The sequence below is a fragment of the Ixodes scapularis genome, unplaced genomic scaffold (genome assembly GCF_016920785.2).
Source record: "Ixodes scapularis isolate PalLabHiFi unplaced genomic scaffold, ASM1692078v2 PGA_scaffold8__174_contigs__length_109621045, whole genome shotgun sequence".
Classification (NCBI taxonomy): Eukaryota; Metazoa; Arthropoda; class Arachnida; order Ixodida; family Ixodidae; genus Ixodes; species Ixodes scapularis.
The window spans coordinates 19,620,470-19,642,014 of record NW_024609883.1 but is presented as its reverse complement, the minus strand read 5'-3'; the positions used below and the strand labels follow the sequence as shown (position 1 = coordinate 19,642,014).

Below are 21,545 nucleotides of genomic sequence, written 5' to 3'. Positions count from 1 at the left end.
TAGGTCCTTTCCATCTCCCTTCGCCTTCATCAAAGAATGCTTGACTGTCTGCACTGCGCGCTCTGCCAGTCCATTGGACCTTGGATTGTACGGACTGGATGGATTATGGAATACATCCCAATCACTCAAGAAGCCTCGGAATTCGGTCGAGTCAAAAGGTGGTCCATTGTAGCATACTACTTCCTCTGGTATGCCAAATCTTGCGAAAGATGCCTTCAGAGCGTTAATAAGACCTCTGGCAGTTGTTGATACCATTGTTTGAATATCGATGTACTTACTGTAGTAATCAATTAAGAGAAGATATGAGGTACCATCTAAGTGAAAGAAGTCCATGGCAATTTTTTGCCAAGGCCTTTCTGGTAGTCGTCGATCAGCCAGTGGTTCACGTTGGTTGTTCCTTTGGTGTCGTTGACAGATTTCGCAACGCGTTATCAAGTTTTCGATATCTTTGTTCATAGTTGGCCAATAAAGACTCTCTCGGGCACGGTTTTTGCATGACACAATACCCCGATGAGCTGCGTGAAGTCGCTCAAGGGCACCACGTTGAGAGGATGCTGGCAAAAGGATACGCCCTCCTCTACACACCAACTGGTCAACCAAGAGCAGTTCATCTTGAATTTCGAAGTAGGGCCGCAGTTCTGCCGATACTTGGAATTTGTGTTCTGGCCAGCCTGGCTGGATGTATTGCTTCACAGCTTGAAGCGTTGGGTCAGTTGCAGTCTCTTCCCGTATTTGCTGAAACTTTGTCGCTGTTGCTGTTGCAAGTATGCATACATTGATGGGTTGCTCGTTTTCTGCTGTGTGGATTACCTCAGATGTATCTGGGTCTCTTGAAAGAGTATCTGCAAGCGTCAGATACTTTCCAGGAACATATGTCAGTTTTACATTGTAATTTTGCATGCGCAAGAGGAGTCGCTGCAGTCTTGGAGATACTTGGTCGTAGGGCTTTTCCTTAAGCCCAATGAGTGGCTTGTGGTCCGTTTGGACCTCCACTTCACGTCCAAACACGTAAAAATGAAAATGCGTACAAGCGAACAGAACTGCAAGTAATTCCTTTTCGATTTGCGCATTCCGCTGCTGTGGCTCAGTCAGTGAAGCGGATGCATAAGCTACAGGTTGTCCATTTTGCAACAACACTGATCCAATGCCATAAGAGCTAGCATCTGTCGACAGAGTGACTGGCTTGGAACTATCGAAAAAGGCCAAAACTGGTGCCTTTTTGAGCAACTCTTTAATATGCTCAAACTCTCTTGTCATGTTGGCATCCAGGTACCAAGATGCGTCCGATTTTAACAAGCTTCTCAACAGTGCCGTTTTTTGTGAGAGATCTGGCAGAAACTTCGTCAGATAAGTAATCATACCCAAAAATCTTTGCAAGCTCGCCTTGTCTGTAGGGGCATTGAGAGCTGCTATAGCTTTTACTTTTTCGTTGTCCGCTGCAATTCCTTTGTCTGTGAGTGCATGTCCAATGTATTTTACTTGACTCACTCCCAGCTGAACCTTATTTGCGTTGAACTTTAAATTGTGCTTTCTTGCCAGGGTGAGGACTCGATGTAGTTGTTCCTCATGCTGATGGGGCTCCTTTGCTGCGAATAGAACGTCATCAAAATAAGGCCGAATGTCATCGCGTTCACGGAAGATGTCATCCATGGTCCGCTGAAAGAGTTCTGGGGCAGTTGAGAGACCGAATGGTACTCGGAGGAACCTGTAACGGCCCCATGGTGTAGCAAACGTGCATATGAACGAGCTGGGCTTATCCAACACCATATGCCAGAATGCTTTACTCGCATCAAATAGTGTGAAAAGGTTGCAGTCGCTCAGTTTGCTGAACATTTCTTCTTGTGTTAGGATTCGGTAATGCTCGCGTCTGATCGCTTCGTTTAGCTTGCGAGGATCCAGACAGATCCGTATGCTTCCGTCTTTCTTTGGGATTATCACTATCGGATGTACCCAGTCAGTTGGCTCTGTCACTTTGACGATGATTTCGTTGTGTTCCATCGCTTCCAATTCTTGCTTCACCCGAGATTTAAGTGCTCGAGGTATTTTCCGGGGTGCTGCTATGCTGGAAACCGCATCTTTCTTCAATGTGACCTTGTACGTCCAAGGAAAACCACCAATACCTTTAAATACATATGGATATTCCGACAGAATGGCTGTGAAGTTGGTGGGACATGCCGCCGCTGCTGAACTTGCAACCGTTACATGCTTGACTCGCCTCACGAGGTTAAATTCAGAGCACGCTTGTATGCCAAGGGTCGGTTGAACTTCAATGTCCAGTAGGTAAAACTCCAGTACATAACTTCTCCCCTGGACGATGCAGTCAATGGTGCATCTCCCAGAAACTGCAAGGTTTTCTCCACTGAAAGTCAACACTTCGACTTTTGCGGGCACGATTGTTACTTGACACCTGCATTTGTGCAGCAGAGAGCTAGAGAAAACATTGGCCTCTGCACCAGTGTCAAGCTTGAAAAGAATTTCATGTCCATTAATGGACACGCGTTCGTACCACCCTGTTTCTTTTGTTGGCCGAATTGAACCAATTGCGATGCCTCCCAAATGGATGGTTTCATTGGGGTCATTGTTCATGGATGAGTTGGAAGTTTCTTCTACTGCAGAAACACGTCGATATCCGTAGGTTTTCTGCTGTGTCTGGTTGCACATTCGGGAAAAATGTCCAAATTTTCCACAGGAAAGGCAGTGCTTTCCGTAAGCTGGGCAGTTTCGGGGTTGATGGGAAGTACCACATCTTGAACATGAACTTTGCTGTCGGTTGCTGGATGGGTCCTTTTGTGGTTCGGATGGCTGATACCTTCGTTGCGCTGCCCTGAAGCTAGATGACTGACGATAGAGTCCATCAACTCTAACTTCGTCTTCAGTTTTCAGAATATCATTCACATGTTTTTTTTTAGATTTCAGCTGCTTTACAGGTTGAAATGATTTTGTCCAGGGTTAGACTCGGTTCACGAAACAATCGTTCGCGCAAAGTCACGTCTCGTATCCCGATGATGATACGATAACCAATGAGCCTGCTTTCTTGAGCTCCGTAGTCGCATTTCTGAGCCTGCAGTTTTAGCTCAGTTACAAATTCGTCAATGGTTTGTTCTGGCTTTTGGCTCATTGTGTTAAAAATGGCTGTTGCTTGTGTGACGCTTTTGTAAGGTGCATAGAGTTTATCAAATTCGTGCAGGATGTAATCTACTGCATTCTCTCTTTGCCCGCTTTGACCATCTCCCGTTGGTTGCAGAGAAAAGTTTGCGTAATTCGTCTTGCCTGAGGTCCAAGGCTGTGGAGCAGAAAAGCTTTCCGAGTTGAGATAGGCTTCGATTCATATTCACAGGCTGCCTCGAAGATAAGATAGGATGATTTCCACTCCTCCCATGCTCTTGCTGGGTCGTCACCAGGCTGGAACGGAGCCGGTGGTTGTAGGAAAGCAGATGCCGTCTTGTTGTTGCTGCTGCTTGGTAAATTTAAAATATGGACGTTGAGCTGCTCACCACTTCTGACACCATGTTATGTTGCTAGTTAAGCTGAGGAGAATGGTGTAAGCAAACTGTTTAATTATTAACATACGAGATCAAAGCCGCAGCTATGGCGATTGCACGTCAGTTCCAAAACGCAACCGCGCGTGTCACCTTCTGCGAGCGTGCTCTCTGAATGTCCTCTTCCTCACATCATAACATAATTAACCCGTTCTTTATTATAGCGCTTCCTCGCGTGACTTTCTCGGGGCGAATGGAACTCGGCCTGATCGGGCTGTATTGACAGGCGACCCACACCGGGGACAAAAAACGCACGATAAGACGCTCAGATCCGTGACATATTGTTTTCTGGCTTTGCTTCATTGGCCTCATTGACCTTGAATACGGTCTGCTGAGCAATTACAAATTATAAGAGGAAAGACACACCGCTGACAATCAACTTGCTGCCTTTAATACTTCGTCTTCCTTTTTTCTCTTTACTACAGCTAGTCAGCGGTGTGTATGTCTTTCCTCTCGCGGTACTTCTAATTTGTAACTGTTCAGTTGACCATATTCAAGTATGTACCAACTAGCTCAAGTAAAACCTGTAGCTAATTGTCCTGTTATGTCGGCTGCGCTCTGACTTACAGCTAAAATGAATTTAAACGTTTATGTCCTGCAAAAGCTCTTTCATTCACAAAATGCTGAAAAGGCATGCCTTATATATGATTTTTTAGTTCAATAACATTCTTCACTGATTGATTGACTATGTTTTTTTAATTCTTGAATAGTTAAAACGATAGCTACCGAATTGTGAAACTCTAACGAAATCGCTTTGCCAACCCTACAGCGCGGAGCAAAGCCAGTATCAAAGAACGAATTTCGCCAAGCTAGGCACTCTCGATCGGGTTGACGAGCTAGCTAAGCTCCGCTTCTGCGCGACCTGGGCACTGGGGGGAATGCAGATTGGATGTTGGGTTTGTTTTCTTTTGTCAACATCCAATCTGCGTTTGCTCTAGTCGTTGACGTCACTTTTTATTTATTTATTTATGCACATACCTACATCGCCCAGGGGGCATTATTGTAGGGGGGTTACATGAAAGAAAATACATGACAAACAAGTGAAATAACAAGAAAGCCTAAAATAGCATAGAATTTCAGATACCTATTGGAAACAAAAGTTTTGTAAAACTGAGGAAAACATGTTTTCAGGAGAATTGACAATTGAGCTGTCCAGACGGTACTATTCAAAAATAGTATGGGGGAAAAAAGAGTGGGCAAAAACATCCGTTCGGCAGTTAATTTCTTGAACTTTCATTTGGTGATCCGTTCTTCTTGATACGTAATTTGGAGCCTGCGTATACATACTTTTATCGATTCCGGTTTGGCCATTATAAATAGCGTAAAATAGCTTTACCCGTAAAAATGTTCTTTGTTGGCAAAGGAGACTCCAATTAAGTAAGCTTTTTAAGTTTGTGATGCTCGAACGAAAATCATAGTTACTGGTTACAAAACGAGCTGCACGTTCTGGATCCGTTTCACTTTATAAATTAAATTTTGAAAATGAGGGTCCCATATTGCGTATGCGTATTCCAAAATTGGTAGCACATTTGTTGTAGAGAGCGCCTCCTAGAGGGACACTGGCGCAGTTTTGAAATTGCGTTTTATAAAGTTTAGAACACCGCTTGATTTATTAGTCACGTAGACTATGTGCTTATTCCATGTCAGATCAGATGAAAAGTATGTACCTAAGTACTTGAAATTGCTAACGCGATCAAGGAAGTGATGACTCAGATGAATAAATGAGGCTTACGCTTTCTGTTAAAACTAATAAAGCAACACTTTTTTGTTTCAACTCATTTTCCACTTGTCACACCACGCTAAGACAAGATCCAAGTCATACTGGACGGCCGCAACATCTGATGCATTTTGGACACTACGATAAATGACACAGTCGTCTGCATAAAGCTTTATACTAGACGTTATTCTGTTTGTGGTATCGTTAATATAAACGAGAAAGAGCAATGGCCCCAAGACCGAACCTTGTGGGATTCCTGAGGTTACGTTGACGTAAGATGACATTACACCGTTAATAATGACACAGTTTTCTGTCTGATAAGTAATTCTCTAGCCACTCAAGAACATACGTAGGTAACCCCAGAAACGACAATTTATGTAAAAGAAGAACATGAAAAACTGCATCAAACGCTTTCTGAAAATCCAGAAATACAGAATCAACCTGTAAACCTTTGTCGTAAGAAGCCAAAATGTCGTAGGTGAACTCACTTAACTGGGTGACACAACAAAGGCGAGACCTAAAACCATGTTAGTGAGGTGTGAAAAATTTGTTAGCTTCAAGATGCTTCATAATGTTAGAATAAATGATATGTTCCAAGGTTTTACAGCATACACTGGTGAGTGAAATAGGCCAATAGTTCATGACACTGCCTTTAGCACCGGATTTGTGTATTGGAACAACATTGGCAGTCTTCCATTTACACGGGAGTTCACGGGCTTCTAAGAACTTATTAAACAATATAACCAAAAAGGGGGTTTAATGCACGGGCAAAATTCACAAGAACATGGTTAGAAATACCGTCTGGTCCGGGCGCAGCCCCCGGATTCAGACCCTGAAGTAAAGAAAAAAACACCGTTTTCTGATATAACAATGTCGGGCATAACCTCAGAGATAGACTCCGCCGCGGCTGGCATAGCCCCGTTAAACGGTTGTGAAAAGACCGAATGAAAATACGCGTTGAAACATGTCGCCTTTTCGAGATCGTCAGAGACAGTGCCCTGTCCGTCAGAGATCGCGGGAATATCAACTTCGTCTTTTCTATTAGATTTTACATACTTCCACTCTTCTTTTGGATTACTCACCAATTTTTCTTTAAGGCGCGAAATAAAAAAAAAATTAGTTTGCTTCATTCATTTGTATCTTGAAATAAGAGCCTATCCTCTCGAGCCGATCGCGTACGTCGCCATGCCGTGTTTTGCGGTAACGTTGGTACAGCCGACGTTTCTTATTGATAAGTGAGCGCAGCTCTTTATTTACCCAAGGTTTATCAACTCTACGTTTTCCAGTGATAATTTTGGACGGTACATGACGATCAACCAATTCAGCAAGCTCGCTCTTGAGAAGATTCCACAGACTGTTCATATTCATATGTAAGGATCATTCTTCAAACTCTGGGAGGATAGTAGATGGGTTTTTCGGAGGCCTTCAAAATTTTCTCTGTCATAAAAGAATACTTTCCTCGAGAGCGGTTTTTTAATGTCAAGTGGTTCACAGCAAATGCTACCAACGGCTACCTCGTGATCACTAAACACCGTAATTGTTGTAACAGAACGTACAAGCGTAGGGTGGTTGCTAAACACAAGATCTAGAGTAGATCCTCTTGTCCCGCCAAATCTTGGAGGAGCATTCACGAACTGATAAAGACTGTTTTCGATAATTAGGGATTCTAATGTCGTGTAAAGGTTAGATTTGCACCGTGTAACAGGAAGTTTATCTTGCCAGTCAATCTCGGGAAGATTAAAGTCACCAGCTACGACGACGTAATCAGAGGTCAGCACTGACAAAGCATTGGATAACGCCTCGAGTGGCTTTGTATCACTGCCCCCAGGAGACCTGTAAAAGGAACCAACGGCTAGCTGTTTTGCATTTGCCAGTTCTATTTTGCACCAGACAGCTTCACAGGAGGGGTCATTGAAATTTAACGTAATACTTTTGATATGACGGCTGACAAGTACGAAAACGCCACCTCCATGAGCGTTGCGATCCCTCCGATAGACATTGTAATTGGAGGGAAATACCTCCGCGCCGCAAACAGTGCCATCCAACCACGACTCGGTACCTATAACTATGTCAGGATTAGTAACAGTAATGAGGTCGGTGAGCTCATCCGATTTATTCTTGAAACTGCGACAGTTTACAACAATAATATCAAGTTCTTGTGGCTTACTTTTGCGGTATTTGACCGGGGTGTTTGATTGCTATTGAATATTTTCGACGACACGATCCGTTGTTGCACCATAGGTAAACGTCTTTGTCCCCATGATAAGCCTATTAAAGCGTAGTTTAAATTTTTCATTATGTTCCTTAGCAAAGTCAAGAAGTTTCTTCCTTTCCGATCTTACACGTAACGAAAAGTCTTCGCTAAGAGACAAGCAACTGCCTTTCAGTTTGTGCGCGTTAGAAAGAATGTTATGCTTATCTTTGAATGAGCAGAACTGAGCAACGATCGGCCTATTTTTGGCTGTAGAAAAACGACCAATTCTGTGAGCGCGTTCGATTGACGAAGGATCGACTTGAATCCCGAGACTTTCGCTACATAGCGATATGTAGCATCGTTCGGACTGATCCCACGTCTCGTTGACGGAATCTGGAAGCCCATAGAAAATCAGATTATTTCTTCGGGATCTATTTTCTAGATGATCCTGTCGCATCATGAGTGAACTAAGTTACGCAGTCACGGTTTCATTTTGCTCCTTAAAACGTCGTATCTCTCCGTCCATTTCCTTTAGAGACAGTAGCTGTTTTTCAATCCCACCAATACGAGCTGTAAGTGCAGCAAGCTTCCCTTCTGCGACCTGGGGTGCTATGTTGCGCTTTTTGGACTCCCAAGAGACTAGGGAGAAGGAACTCACGTCAACGACACAGCAAACGCAGATTGGGTGTTGATTTCGTTTTCTTCTGTCAACATCCAATGTGCGTTTGCTATGTCGTTGACGTCACTTCCTTCTCCATAGTCTTTTGGGAGTCCAAAAAGCGCAACATAGTACCCCAGCTGATTTTCTTTGATCTGCTTCAATTCCGAAAGTACCTTTGTCTGCCCCAGTTGTATCATCGGTGTAACACGGAGTGCATCAAGGAGCTCCTGTTGCTGCTCCGCCGTAAGCGGGCCGGGGTTTTCTTCTATGTCGCCAGACAGCATTATGCGTTTTTTGATCAGGAATAAAACAACCCGAAATTTCAAAGAGAGCACTTCAACAACGCATTCAAAGGAACACTTCAAAAGGAACAGAAAGTTGGGTCCCGGTGCCGCGTCACAAGGTTGTGCGTAACGCACGACAGTGTCGTGGATGTAAGGTGTACGAACCTGAAGAGCGAGAACCCGTAAGCATCCCGCCTTAATGACGGCACCGGAACCCATCCGTCGCTGGTAGAGCAAGCTCTTAAATAGTTCGTAGTCACATGATGTCGATCGCTGTTGCTTGAAGTGATGTTTGAAGGAAGCCGAGTCCGGGTGTAGCAGCGTCAAAACCATCGAAGAACGACTTGGCTGACAAGTTGAAATCGCCGGGCATCTTTTGTCGTACCATGACTCGTCAGACGAAAAGGGCGTGAACTCAGCGCCGCAAGAGACGGCTAGGGCCTGCATAAACTGAAGAGCGAGAACCCGTAAGCATCCCGTCTCCTGGGAGTGCAAAAAGCAGTACCCCTGCTAGCACTAGAGCCACGCTATATGCTAGCACCACTGTCACGTTTGCTGGCATTTGTGTCAGCGGGAGCACGCGCTGAGCGCTGAACGAGCACGAGCGAGCAGCAGAAAGGAGGATATTAAAAGCCCGTTCACACGATGCATTTTTCTCGCGCATCTATAGTGTCGCGAAACGTAGTTTCGCGAAATGGTTGCGCCGTCTGAACGAGTCTGATGGTCTGTTCACACGATGCATCTTTTAGGCGCGCAACAGTTTCGCGACACTTAAGTTTCGCGAAATGTGCTCGTTCACACGTACCGCTTCACGTGCAACAACGATGACGTTTTGACTCACGAAAATAGTTTGGGTGTTGACCATAAAGTGGCGCTTCAGTTGAAAGCTAACATCATCATCATCACCATTAGCCATTCACCGTCGTGTCCTCCATCTCCCGCCACATTCTAATACCCTTGTTATACCCCTGTTATACCCCTGTTACACGGGCACACTTAACCGCGGTTAACTCAGCTTTAACTGCGGTTACGTGGCAGCACAGATGCCGCACTATACCCTCGGACAGCTATTTCAAAAGAAGTGAAGAGAGCGCGTGCACTGCTTCGATGGGTGCTCAAGATGCTCAAGCGCACGTTCGCCCATAGCTCTGACTGCATCGCCGCAGAGTGTTGTCGGCAAGTATTGTGCGCTAATTGTGGTTTAGCGTAACTGCAGTTAACTGTGCCCGTGTAACAAGGGTATTACACGGGCACACTTAACCGCAGTTAACTCAGCTTAACTGCTGTTACGCGGCACCACTGATACCGCACTATAGTCTCGGACAGCTATTCCATAAGAAGTGAAGAGCGCGCGTGCACTGCTTCGATGGATGATCAAGATGCTGAAGCGCACTTTCGCCCATAGCTTTGACTGCATAGCCGCAGAATGTTGTCGGCAAGTATTGTGCGCTAACTGCGGCTTAGCCTAACCGCGGTTAAGTGGGCCCGTGTAATACCCTTGTTACACGGGCACACCTAACTGCAGTTACGCTAAACCACAATTAGCGCACAATACTTGCCGACAACATTCTGCGGCGATGCAGTCAGAGCTATGGGCGAACGTGCGCTTGAGCATCTTGAGCACCGATCAAAGCAGTACACGCGCTCTCTTCACTTCTTTTGAAATAGCTGTCCGAGGGTATAGTGCGGCATCTGTGCTGCCACGTAACCGCAGTTAAAGCTGAGTTAACCGCGGTTAAATGTGCCCGTGTAACAGGGGTATAACAGGAGTATTACACGGGCACACTTAACTGCAGTTACGCTAAACCACAATTAGCGCACAATACTTGCCGACAACATTCTGCGGCGATGCAGTCAAAACTATGGGCGAACGTGCGCTTGAGCATCTTGAGCATCTATCGAAGCAGTGCGCGCGCGCTCTTCACTTCTTCTGAAATAGCTGTCAGAGAGTATAGTGCGGTATCTGTGGTGCCACGCAACAGCAGGTAAGCTGAGTTAACCGCGGTTAAGCGTGCCCCTGTAACAGGGGCATAAGAGTCAAAACGCAGGCGAGCTGGTGAACAATCATAATTTAGAAATAAAACCTTAAGACAAGGAAACAAAAAGGGACATACACACCACCGTCTTAAAACCAGCACAACATACAGCAGTCATTTACTTCCATTTACTTAATTTACTCTTAAATTGTCATTTACTAGTTGTTGAATTGTCATTTACTGCCATTTACTAATTTACTGTTGAATATGTATAATTTGGATGGAGGTTGACAAAGAAGAAGACTGTTGTGGAAGTAAATGAGAGCTGTACGCTGACCATATTCAAGAATGTCTGTACGCTGTGCTGGTTTGAGACGGTACTGTCTACGTCCCTTTTTGTTTCCTTGTGTCAACGTTTTATTTCTTAATTATGACTAAAAATAGACGCAAATTATCATCATCACCAATTACGTCTTCGTCCATCGCTGGATTTTTTCCCGATATGCTACTCACTTTTCCTTCAGTGGTGCTTGACGTGCTTGCGGAAGCGCCGGCAGTATCCATCGTTCGTGGTTTCGTTTTTTTTTTTTTTTTTTCGGATTTGGCTCGGCTACAATACCGGCAGTGAAGTAGTCTTCTCAAACAGCTCGCTCCCCCCTCAAAGGCCACGTGAGAGCGTTTCTGAGCGGCCATTGGCGGCGCCCTCAGAGTGATTGACAGGACTCGGCAAAGTTGCAGCAAAAGCTCGCTCCAGAAGCGAGGTGTGCGCGCAACTTTTTTTAGATGCGCGCGTCCTTTTCGGACTCGTTCAGACGGCGCAACCATTTCGCGAAACTACGTTTCGCGACACTAGATGCGCGAGAAAAATGCATCGTGTGAACGGGCCTTGAAAAGGACGCGCGCATCTAAAAAAAGTTGCGCGCACATCTCGCTTCTGGTGCGAGCTTTTGCTGAATCTTTGCCGAGTCCTGTCAATCAATCTGAGGGCGCCGCCAATGGCCGCTCAGAAGCGCTCTCACGTGGCCTTTGAGGGGGAAGCGAACTGTTTGAGAAGACTACTTCACTTCCGGTGTTGTAGCCGAGCCAAATCCGAAAAAAACCGAAACCACGAACGATGGATACTGCCGGCGTTTCCGCAAGCACGTCAAGCACCACTGAAGGAAAAGTGAGTAGCATATCGGAAAAAAATCCAGCGATGGAGGAAGACGTAATTGGTGATGATGATAATTCGCGTCTATTTTTAGTCATAATTAAGAAATAAAACCTTGAGACAAGGAAACAAAAAGGGACGTACACAGTACCATCTCAAAACCAGCACAGCCTGCAGCTCTCATTTACTTCTACAACAGTCTTCTTCTTTGCCAACCTCCATCTAAATTATACATATTCAACAGTAAATAAAGTAAATGGCAGTAAATGACAATTCAACAACTAGTAAATGACAATTTAAGAGTAAATTAAGTAAATGGAAATAAATGACAGCTGTATGCTGTGCTGGTTTCAAGACGGTGGTGTGTATGTCCCTTTTTGTTTCCTTCTCTTAAGGTTTTATTTCTTAATTATGATTGTTCACCAGCTCGCCTGCGTTTTGACTCTTAGAATGTGGCGGGAGATGGAGAACACGACGCTGAATGGCTAATGCTGATGATGATGATTTTGCCTTTCAACTGAAGCGCCACTTTATGATCAACACCCAAACTATTTTCGCGATTCTATACGTCATCGTTGTTGCACGTGAAACGATGCGTGTGAACGAGCACATTTCGCGAAACTTGACTGTCGCGAAACTATTGCGCGCCTAAAAGATGCATCCCGTGAACAGACCTTAAGAACAGAGGAGGAACATCACTGCCACGAGCCTGTTGTCTCGCAACACGGATGAGTGCCGCCATCTAGTGGTTGAACTAATGGCTTGTTCAAGATGGCCGCCGTGGGGCCGCCGTGGGACCGCCACGCGCGAACAAAATGCCGCCTATTGCTAAGAGATCCCACGCCAAGGCGGGGAGCGTTTGTGTAGCCCGAGCAAAAGCTCATCCACCCCCCTGGGATGTCTACGACCCCCCCCCCCCTCCCAGCGCGGCTCCATGCAAAAGCATAAAGGTTTTTACCACGGGATGCGCGTGGTATCTGAATACCCCTTCAACCTCTACTATTAGGGGCGAAGCTCATTAGGGGCTAGCCATGTCCGTATGTCCGTCCGCCGTCCGGCGTGCCCCTGCTCGTGAGCTCACGAGACGAGCAGAAGCTCACGAGCTCCTGCTCGTGAGTTCAGCAACAAAAGCAAAAAAAAAAAAAAGAAATAAACAAACAAAAAAAAAAAAAAAATAGGGGGCTGTGAGACGCCATCTCATCTGTCTTCTTAAAAAAAAAAAAGAATACCAAAACCACATATTCTTCTACTGACATGAATGAAAACGGCAGCATCAGCACTACCTATGACCAAAATCAGTTACAAGAAAAAGAAAAAAAAAAGAGTAGGGGGTTCTGAGTTGCCATCCCAACTGTTTTCTTACAAAAAGAAAAAGAAGAAAGCCACACATTCTTTTACTGACTTAATGAAAACGGCACCATCAGCTTTACCTATGACCAAAATCAGTATCAAGAAAAAGAAGAAGAAAAAAAAAGAAGAGTAGGGGGTTCTGAGTTGCCATCCCATCTGTCTTCTTAAAAAAAGAAAAAGAAGAAAACCACAGATTCTCGTACTGACATGAACGAAAACGGCACCATCCTATGACCTATGACCAAAATCAGTATCATCAGCACCACCCGAGCTTCGCCTCAATCAACATCATTCACCACGTGGAGATGCGGTAATTTATTTTGTAGAAAAATACATATAGAAAGATTCCTCTCTATCATTTTCCAACCCATGTAACAGCTGCTTTTGAGAGGTTTGAACGAACCCAGAAAAGGACAGACGCCCTATAAAGAACGCTACATTTCTCCGTACCGAGTCGATATTTTATCAGAAGCAGTAGAAGAATAAACAGGAGTGGTTCGTATATCCTTAGGAAAACAAAAAAATCTTTCAGTATGGGACAGACAAAAATATCTATTAATGGTATGAGCAGAGATACCTCTAGCGATAAAAGCAAATATTTACAAAACTACGGAAGCTTTAAATTATTAAAAGGGCTACTAAATTAAGGGTGTGTAATATTCACACTTGTTTGGTATAGCTTCGTCAGTGTTGGGTATAACGTTGAACAGCCCGGTTTGTAAGTTTCAAAGTCAAGGTCAGCGACAAGGGTACATCGGGAGCTTCCTATGTTCAGGTGTAGGAGCTTCTTTAGCAAGTCATCTGACAAGTACGCGTATTCTAGGAACTCAGGTCTATCGTTCGACATAGGAGCTGTATAAAATCTGCAGTTCGGCGATATGTGTTCTTGTGGTAGGTCTCCTTCGCACAGTTCGAAAAGTGGAGCCCTACCCGGTATATAGGGAAAGCGGGTCGATGTCAGATAGTGACTACCATTGAACAGATCCAGGAGGAATGCGGCCATCGAAATACCGACACAAAGCTTTCCCTGATGCTGAATATAGTCGGGAATACTTGTGAGAAACTCGAGTGTTTTGTTCGTGACGTACTGACAAAGTTTAGGGTGAGGGGTGTCCGGTCGAAACTCGTGGGTCATGAAAAAGAAAAAGTCTACCAGGTCCGGCGAAATTGAGGCTAAGGTTGCGGAGTCTCCGTAGGGTAGAATGAGCGTCATGAGCGCTGGTAGATTGTTCAGAACCAAAAGCTTCTTCACGTTAGCGAAAAGGACTGACAGTGTCTTGTTCACATCAGAAGGCTGGCAGGCGCCTGCGGGCAAAACCCAATGGATGGCGAGTCCGTCCAGGCGAAGGTGGACCATCATCGTTACGATGTCGGCGACTAGAGTGTCCATGGCCACGGAATCTCTGCCCAGCCTCGAGAATTGCGGACTTTCCTCAGGGTATCCGCCAAGGGCCATCAGAACCCTGGTTTTCCCACCGCTGAGGCGGTCGCTTGTGTTCTTCAGCTCTGAGATGCCGTACAGCCTGTCAAATGATGGAACTCTACTTTTTACTCGGCCATCAAAAATGCTCATTGACCAATAGATGACATATGGACAGAGGTCAAACGGCAGATTCTCCGGGAGATAGTGGAAGTCTTCGTTTTTGCGGAACCTTGAGTTGTTAAACAGACAAAAAAAACGGAGGTCTTTCGTATGTGGCATCGAAAAATTTGGGTCAGTACGGTACAGATTGGTGATGTTGTCGTTCAAGCTCACCGCACCAGAACAATTTAATTCGACGGCTGTCAAGGGATTTATAGTTGCCTTTTGACGAGCACTGGAACGCGTCATGAAGACCGCTGTGGTACTGTTGGGTGAAATCTTGTCTGAGTGTGAAAGGTATCCAGTGAGGACCAAGCCAATGGGAATCAACAAGGTTCCCGCAGTAGCGGTGCAGAGGAACCATATCTGTTGGCATCTTCTGTCCCCTTCTATCTCTTGTCCATTTGACTCCTCTTCACTGGAGAAGACGTTTGGTTTGAAAACGACTGGACTCGGAGCAAGGGCGGGATCCGGACCTACCGAATGCCAGATTTCAGCTAGCGGATTCTCTTTTCTCGCTGCACTTCGTGTCCGGAATTGATACCCTTCTTTCGGTATCGTATGGCTCTGCGAAGTGGGCACGGCTCTGACTTCGATGGAATGGGTCCCATCGGTGGCTGTGGTCCCGGTAGAGGCACTCCCGGAGGATATTGGACTACCGCTGGTTGCCTCGTACTTGTTAGCGTCCGCCGAAGGTGGGCTACTGCTCTCCATTTATGCGTCCACTAAGCTGCTGCGAGGTGGGCACACGGATGTTCGCCAAGAGCAATGGACGTCCGAAGTGGAACAGCAGGTGCTGTGCGTGCCAAAGCGGGAGTCTGACACGAGACGTTTTCGTCTTTTTTATGCACAGTTAAAGAAATTGTGCGGTCAAATCTCGTACTTAGAAAAAAAATGACATCTAGTCCTCATTCTCAATGGCTGTAGGAGGACGTTCAATGGCAAACCTGAATTTTGTTCACTTCCCTGGACAAGTAATTATAGTTTAAACCGAAAGTACACAAACGGTGTTTTCCTCTTCCACTACGACGTAGTAGGTAGGTAGGTAGAAAACGTTTATTGGAAACCAAGAACTACGAATACAAAGCTTATCCGCGCCGCGGTGATCTTCGGATCTGGCAGCCTCGTTCTTGCGTGATTATGGGTGATGAGGGATGACTGTGCGATGGGCCATGAAGGGTGTTTTCATATGGAGTCCCCAAGATCTGACTTGGCTACGAAGTCCAGAAGCGACTGGAGGACCCTCGTCCGGCGTTGGGCTTCGCCCTGCGGGTGCGTCCAATCCACGAGTTTCTTGGGTCTTTGTTCCTCGGGTAGCGTCTCGATGGCTTCCACTCTGCACAAGGCTAGAGCTTGGCATTCCCATAGGAGATGGTCGAGCCTGGGAATGGCTTCTGGCTCCTTGCATCTCTGACATCGCGGGTCCGGAGGGACCGCGTACGGCTGCGTCCGTCGCAATTGCGAGAGGTTGATGTGGTACTTGAGCCTTGGCGTGACCGCGCCTTCGGTACGGATGAGCCGAAGTTGAACCGTTTCCTTTCGCTTGAAGGTTTTCGCCGGAAGCGGGTAGTCCTCGGGTTGCCACTTTTCCGCTAGCTGAATCTTTCGCACCTTGCGACATCTACGCAGCTCTTCGACGGGGTCGTAGCATGCCGTATTTTCTGGCTGTTCGACTGACTCTTCGCAGTTGGACGCCTGTTGGGATGGCAACTGAGGAATTCTCATCCCGCACTGTGCCGCTGCGTGAGCCATGTCGTTTCCTGAGATCTCCTGGTGTCCCGGGACCCATCGTACACTGATTCTTGTGCCGTGCTCCCGGTATAGGCTGAGCGCCGTGTCGAAGAAGGCGTGTACCGTCGGGCTTGTAGTTGCCTTGAGCTTGTACATGTTTCGTACCGCCTCCTGGGAGTCCGTATAGATAATGAGGTTTCTCGTCTTGCCGGGGAGGTGCCCGTATACTCCCAACGTGAACAGAAGAGCCGCTTCTTCTACCGTGTCTGATGTGACCTCCGTGCCCAGTCCGCAGCTAGTGGCAATTTCAAAGGGAGTTGCCCCCTCGCCTCTGTAGAAGACTGCTCCTGCGGCATACTCCTTCCCTTTTGTCGCTCCATCGACGTACACCACTGTGTTGTGCTGGCTTGCCAACAGCTCCTTGACCTCCTTCTTGTGCTGTTGGGCGTACCTTTTCCTGCGGGCTTTGTGTCGCTCCGGGTCCATATTTCTTGGAAGGGGTTTCGCACCTTGCGTGACGCTAATCACATCCCACGGTGCCTTGCTTGGGGGGAGGGGGTCTAGGGTCTCCGGGAGTTTGATGCCTATGTAGCTTGCCACTGCTCGGCCTTCCTCTGTGTGATGCACACGCGCCGTGTGCGTCACTATCTGCTGCACCAGTAGGTCCTCAATTTCTGGCAAAAAGATGAGTTGCCTCATCCTCTCCGTTTTTGTACTTCTTGGTAGCCCCAAGATGGCTCTTCCTGCGTCATTGGGCATAGCTCGGAACTGGTTCTTGTGCCACAACCGTAATGAATAAAATCGCGCCGCATATGTGATTTTCGAGACCAGTGTGGCCATTACTAACTTCCTTGCCGTTGCTTCTCCGGCTCCTCCTAGTCGATGGGAGATTCTTCTGACCAGGTTGAGGCCTTGCTTCCACTTCTTTCTCATCTCGGCCATCCACTTGTCAGTGATGCTGGGTGAGTTTCCGAAGGTGACCCCTAAAAGCTTGATGCTCTCTTCTCGAACGATTGGGTCCCCGGCGAAAGTGAGCTGCAGGTTTCTTTGGACGTTACCGGCCCCGAACACAATGTATTTAGTCTTTTCTGGGGATGGTCTCATCCCTACTTCTTTCAAAAAGTAGCTGATGGTATTTAGTGCTTTTTGCAGTGCTGCCTCCTGTTGCTCTGGCGTACCTTCATACGTCCATATAGTGACGTCGTCTGCATACGCCGTCGCTTTCAGCTTCTCGATCTTGTAGAGCCGTCAGAGCAGTGGTGCCATAACTATGTTAAATAGCGTTGGCGAGAGAACTGCTCCTTGCGGCACGCCGATGTTGTTTTCGCTAGTCGGGCCTTCTCGCGCTTCCTTTCCGTAACCTGCCTTTATTCTGTACTTGCGGTTCGCAAGGAAAGACTTCACAAAATCCAATTGTTTGCCAGTGAGCACCTGCTCTTCCATCTTGCCGACGACAGATTCGTGGGGGACGCTGTCAAACGCTTTCTTGATGTCAATTGAAACGATTACTCTCAGACTTCCATCGCTTCGCGGCCGATCGATAACATCGTTGTAGATCATAAGCAGGCTGTCGTGGGTAATTAGGTTAGCCCGAAACCCAGTCTGCGTGGGGTGGAGTATTCCTTTGTGGCGTATGTTGTGCTGGATTCTGGCCAGGACCATTCTCTCCATGAGCTTTCCCATGATAGAGGTGACGGAGATCGGCCGTACGTTCGCCGGATCTGTCGCGGGTTTCCCAGCTTTCGGAATCGGCGTCACCACGGATATCCTCCATTCTTCCGGGAAATCGCCAGTGTCCCAGATTTGGTTGAACCATTGGAACATTGCTCGCCTGGCTGACTCCGGAGCGTTCTTAAAGGAGCTGTGCAACGATATTCAGTTGGAATGTTTTAGAGCGCAGCTCTTAGGGGCCCGTTTCCGGCTTGAGCGGCGTCGCCGTCGGCGTCGCCGTCGCCGTCGCCGTCGGCGTCGGCGTAACCGCGCGGTGCATCATGGGAAATGTCCCATAATGCACCGCGCGAGCCCCCCACCAAGGTCACGTGACCTCGTGGGGGGTCACGTGACCCCCCGAAGTCACGTGACTCCCCTGAGGTCACGTGGCCCCCTCCTCGAGGTCACGTGACCCCCGCCTATGTCGCGTGACCCCCGATGACGTCATCGTCACTGATGACGTCACCGGCATCCACATCGTCATCGTCATCATCACTGATGACGTCACCGGCATCCACATCGTAATCGTCATCATCACTGATGACGTCACCGGCATCCACATCGTCATCGTCATCACTGATGACGTCACCGGCATCCGCATCGTCATCGTCATCATCACTGATGACGTCACCGGCATCCACATCGTCATCGTCATCATCACTGATGACGTCACCGGCATCCACATCGTCATCGTCATCATCACTGATGACGTCACCGGCATCCGCATCGTCATCGTCATCATCACTGATGACGTCACCGGCATCCACATCGTCATCGTCATCATCACTGATGACGTCACCGGCATCCACATCGTCATCGTCATCATCACTGATGACGTCACCGGCATCCACATCGTCATCGTCATCATCACTGATGACGTCACCGACATCCGCATTGTCATCATCATCACTGATGACGTCATCAGTGACGTCACTGATGTCGTCACCGGCATCCGCATCGTCATCGTCATCATCACTGATGACGTCATCAGCGACGTCACTGATGACGTCAGCGACATTCGCATCGTCATCGTCATCATCACTGGTGAAGTCATCAGTGACGTCACTAATGACGTCATCGGTACCCGCATCGTCATCGTCACTGATGACGTCATCAGTGACGTCAGTGATGACATCATCGGCATTGGGGGTCACGTGACCCCCAAGGTAACGTGACCGCCCCCTGGTTAGTTTAACCCCCCCCCCAGTGCCCTTCCCTCCTCCTCCTCAAGAGCTGCGCTCTAATTCGGCGTTACAGGGAGTTGTAAGCGGCTTTCATTTTTTTCACTATACACGAGCTTACTGGCACTAGCGGGGGTCAAAGATACTCGCACGCAACTCCGCTGGCCAAGAAAATCGTTTGTTGCGGTGTAATTTCGAGGAGAAAAGCGATTATTTTCACTCAATCTCTCCTTTGCAAATTTTGATGACGTAACGTGGGGATCGCAGTACACCCAAGTGATGATATTTGAATGCGGTTCATAGATTGGACCCGAGCATTGCGTGGGAACTCGATTTGGGCTCGTAATAATTACTAGCTCGAGAAGCATTCGGGTAGTGGCCCGTGTCCAATCGCTGCAACGACGACAATAGCCGAGCCATAACAATGTCTGGAACTCAGCGCGTGCCCTGTGCTTTGCCAACACCAGCGCGTGGCTATGATCAACATTGGCGGCATATAATCGGCTCCAGATCACGTGGCCGCTTGTTCTGGCTGCGAGTTGAGGCGGTGAACGCTGCTCGTTTTTCTTTAATTTTTTTCTGGGACTTCTATTGCGTGGGGTGAAAAACGAACGCGTGGTTCATAGGTCATTAATGTCAGGGATCCGTTCTAAGCGTTATTTGCGCAAAGTACGAAAATTGTAGCATCGCCCCTTTAAGCATGGGGGCGGTGATCCCATCAGGTCCAGGTGTACTCTTTGATCGGCATTGCTTGATTGCTGCATCCATCTCCCATTCCGTGAAAGGCTGATCTTCGGATTGCCTGGACGGTCCGGTATGCTTCCTCCAGTAGGTGCTCGGGTCGGGCTTTTTGGTTGGTTGAGGGAAAAACACTTCCCCGAGCTGCTTGAGGATGTCCTCCATCTTCTCGTTTGACATTAGGGCTATCACGAAGTATATCCGAAGTATGTACCAACTCGCCCAAGCCTCAACTTTAGCGACATTAGGGCTATCACGGGAACGGGACTGACTCCCTTCTTTTTACCGTACATAGAGTTGAAAGTCCGCCATACGTCTCCCATGTTTGTGAGTCTATCAAAGGTCTCACAATATTCTATCCATCTGTCGAAGCCAAGCTGGCTTGCGTACTGGCTTGCCTCTTTGGTGAGCTTGTTCACTTTTATGAGATGCTTTCTCAGCTTCTTCTTTCTGTAGGTTGTGAGTGCTGCCGTTCTTCTGTCCCATAATGAGAGAAGATGCGTATCTGGCGTTGGAGTCTCCTCGTCCACTTGGCGCTCGTCAACGGCTATCCTGGCCGCTGTCGTCAGGAGGGTTGCGACGTGTTGGAACTCAAAGTCTTCTCCCTGGTCTTTGATGTTCTTCCGAAAGTCATCCCAGATTATCGTTTTGGTCTGTTTTTTGCCTGGGCTGCTCTTGGCTCCGATGTCCAGCTCCATGACAATGGGGAAATGGTCGCTTCCCCAGGCGTCGTCTAATATGGACCACTTTAACTTCCGTTCGGTGCTTGCAGGCGCTATCGTGACGTCGATGATGGAGTCTCTGTGCCCTGCTCCCGTTGCATACCTCGTTGCTCTGCTGAAGTCGTTTATTAGGGCCATATCCGCCTGCTCTGTGATGTCGCGCAGGTCTGCGGCCCCCCTTGCCGTGTCGCCTATCGCCCAGTGTTCTACGTGTTTATTGAAATCGCCTCCCAGGACCATGAAGTCATCAGAATATTCTTTGCGTAGGTGCCTCCTCCAAGAAAAGTCCTTCGTCGTGTGCTGCCTTTTGTAAGCCGAGGCCACCGTGAGCCTCTTGCTCGTGGATTCCAGCGCTATGCGTAGCGCCACAACTTCTTGGATTTCCGTGCACCACTGGGATGTGTCGATGGTGATGTGTGGTAGCTTCGCCTGCACAAAAACAGCCGCTTGTGCCTTGATTTTCTTTTCCTTCCTGTAGGTGTGCGTGATAGATGGCATGTAATATTGTTTGAATCCTGGTAATGTGATCTGATCCGACTTCGTTTCTTGCAATAAAAGAATGTCAAAAGTTTCATTCTTGAGTCTTTGGACGAGCTCTGCCCTTCTGCTTGCGAGACTGCGACAATTCCATTGTAGGATTCTTAGCGCTTCCTTGCTTGCATCATTGTTGGCTATCTTGTGGCGTAGGGCAGCTGGTCGGTAGAGCCTGCTGGGACGTCAGCATCTGTTGCATTTGTAACATTTGCTGTTGTATCTGTTGCATCTGGGTCTGCATCTGTGCTTGTATCTGGGCTTGCATTCGCTGTAATGCCACTTGCCATCCTGTAGGTTGCTGCGGTGTTAAGCTGCTTGCAGTCGCCGTCCATTCGGTCCTCTCCTCGCGAATTGGATCTCTTCCCCGAGAAGCTGGGCTGTCTGCCTGCTGCTCAAGCTGTTTTCTTTGCTGCTCTTGTTGTGTCTTCGTGGCCTCTATCGCTGTCTTTATGTGACCTAAAATGGTGCTTTTTCGT

The 21,545-nt window shown here is 47.5% G+C and overlaps 2 protein-coding genes across 2 annotated transcripts; both read right to left on the bottom strand.

The window, feature by feature from the left end:
- Positions 1–15,638: 15,638 nt before the first annotated feature.
- Positions 15,639–17,288, bottom strand: LOC120843986. The gene has a single exon (XM_040215526.1). The coding sequence runs from the start codon at positions 17,286–17,288 to the stop codon at positions 15,639–15,641; it is 1,650 nt and encodes a 549-aa protein (XP_040071460.1).
- Positions 17,289–20,001: 2,713 nt separating this feature from the next.
- LOC120843988 lies at positions 20,002–21,033 on the bottom strand. The gene has a single exon (XM_040215531.1). It carries the CDS (start codon positions 21,031–21,033, stop codon positions 20,002–20,004), a length of 1,032 nt encoding a protein of 343 aa, XP_040071465.1.
- Between the last annotated feature and the right edge of the window lie 512 nt (positions 21,034–21,545).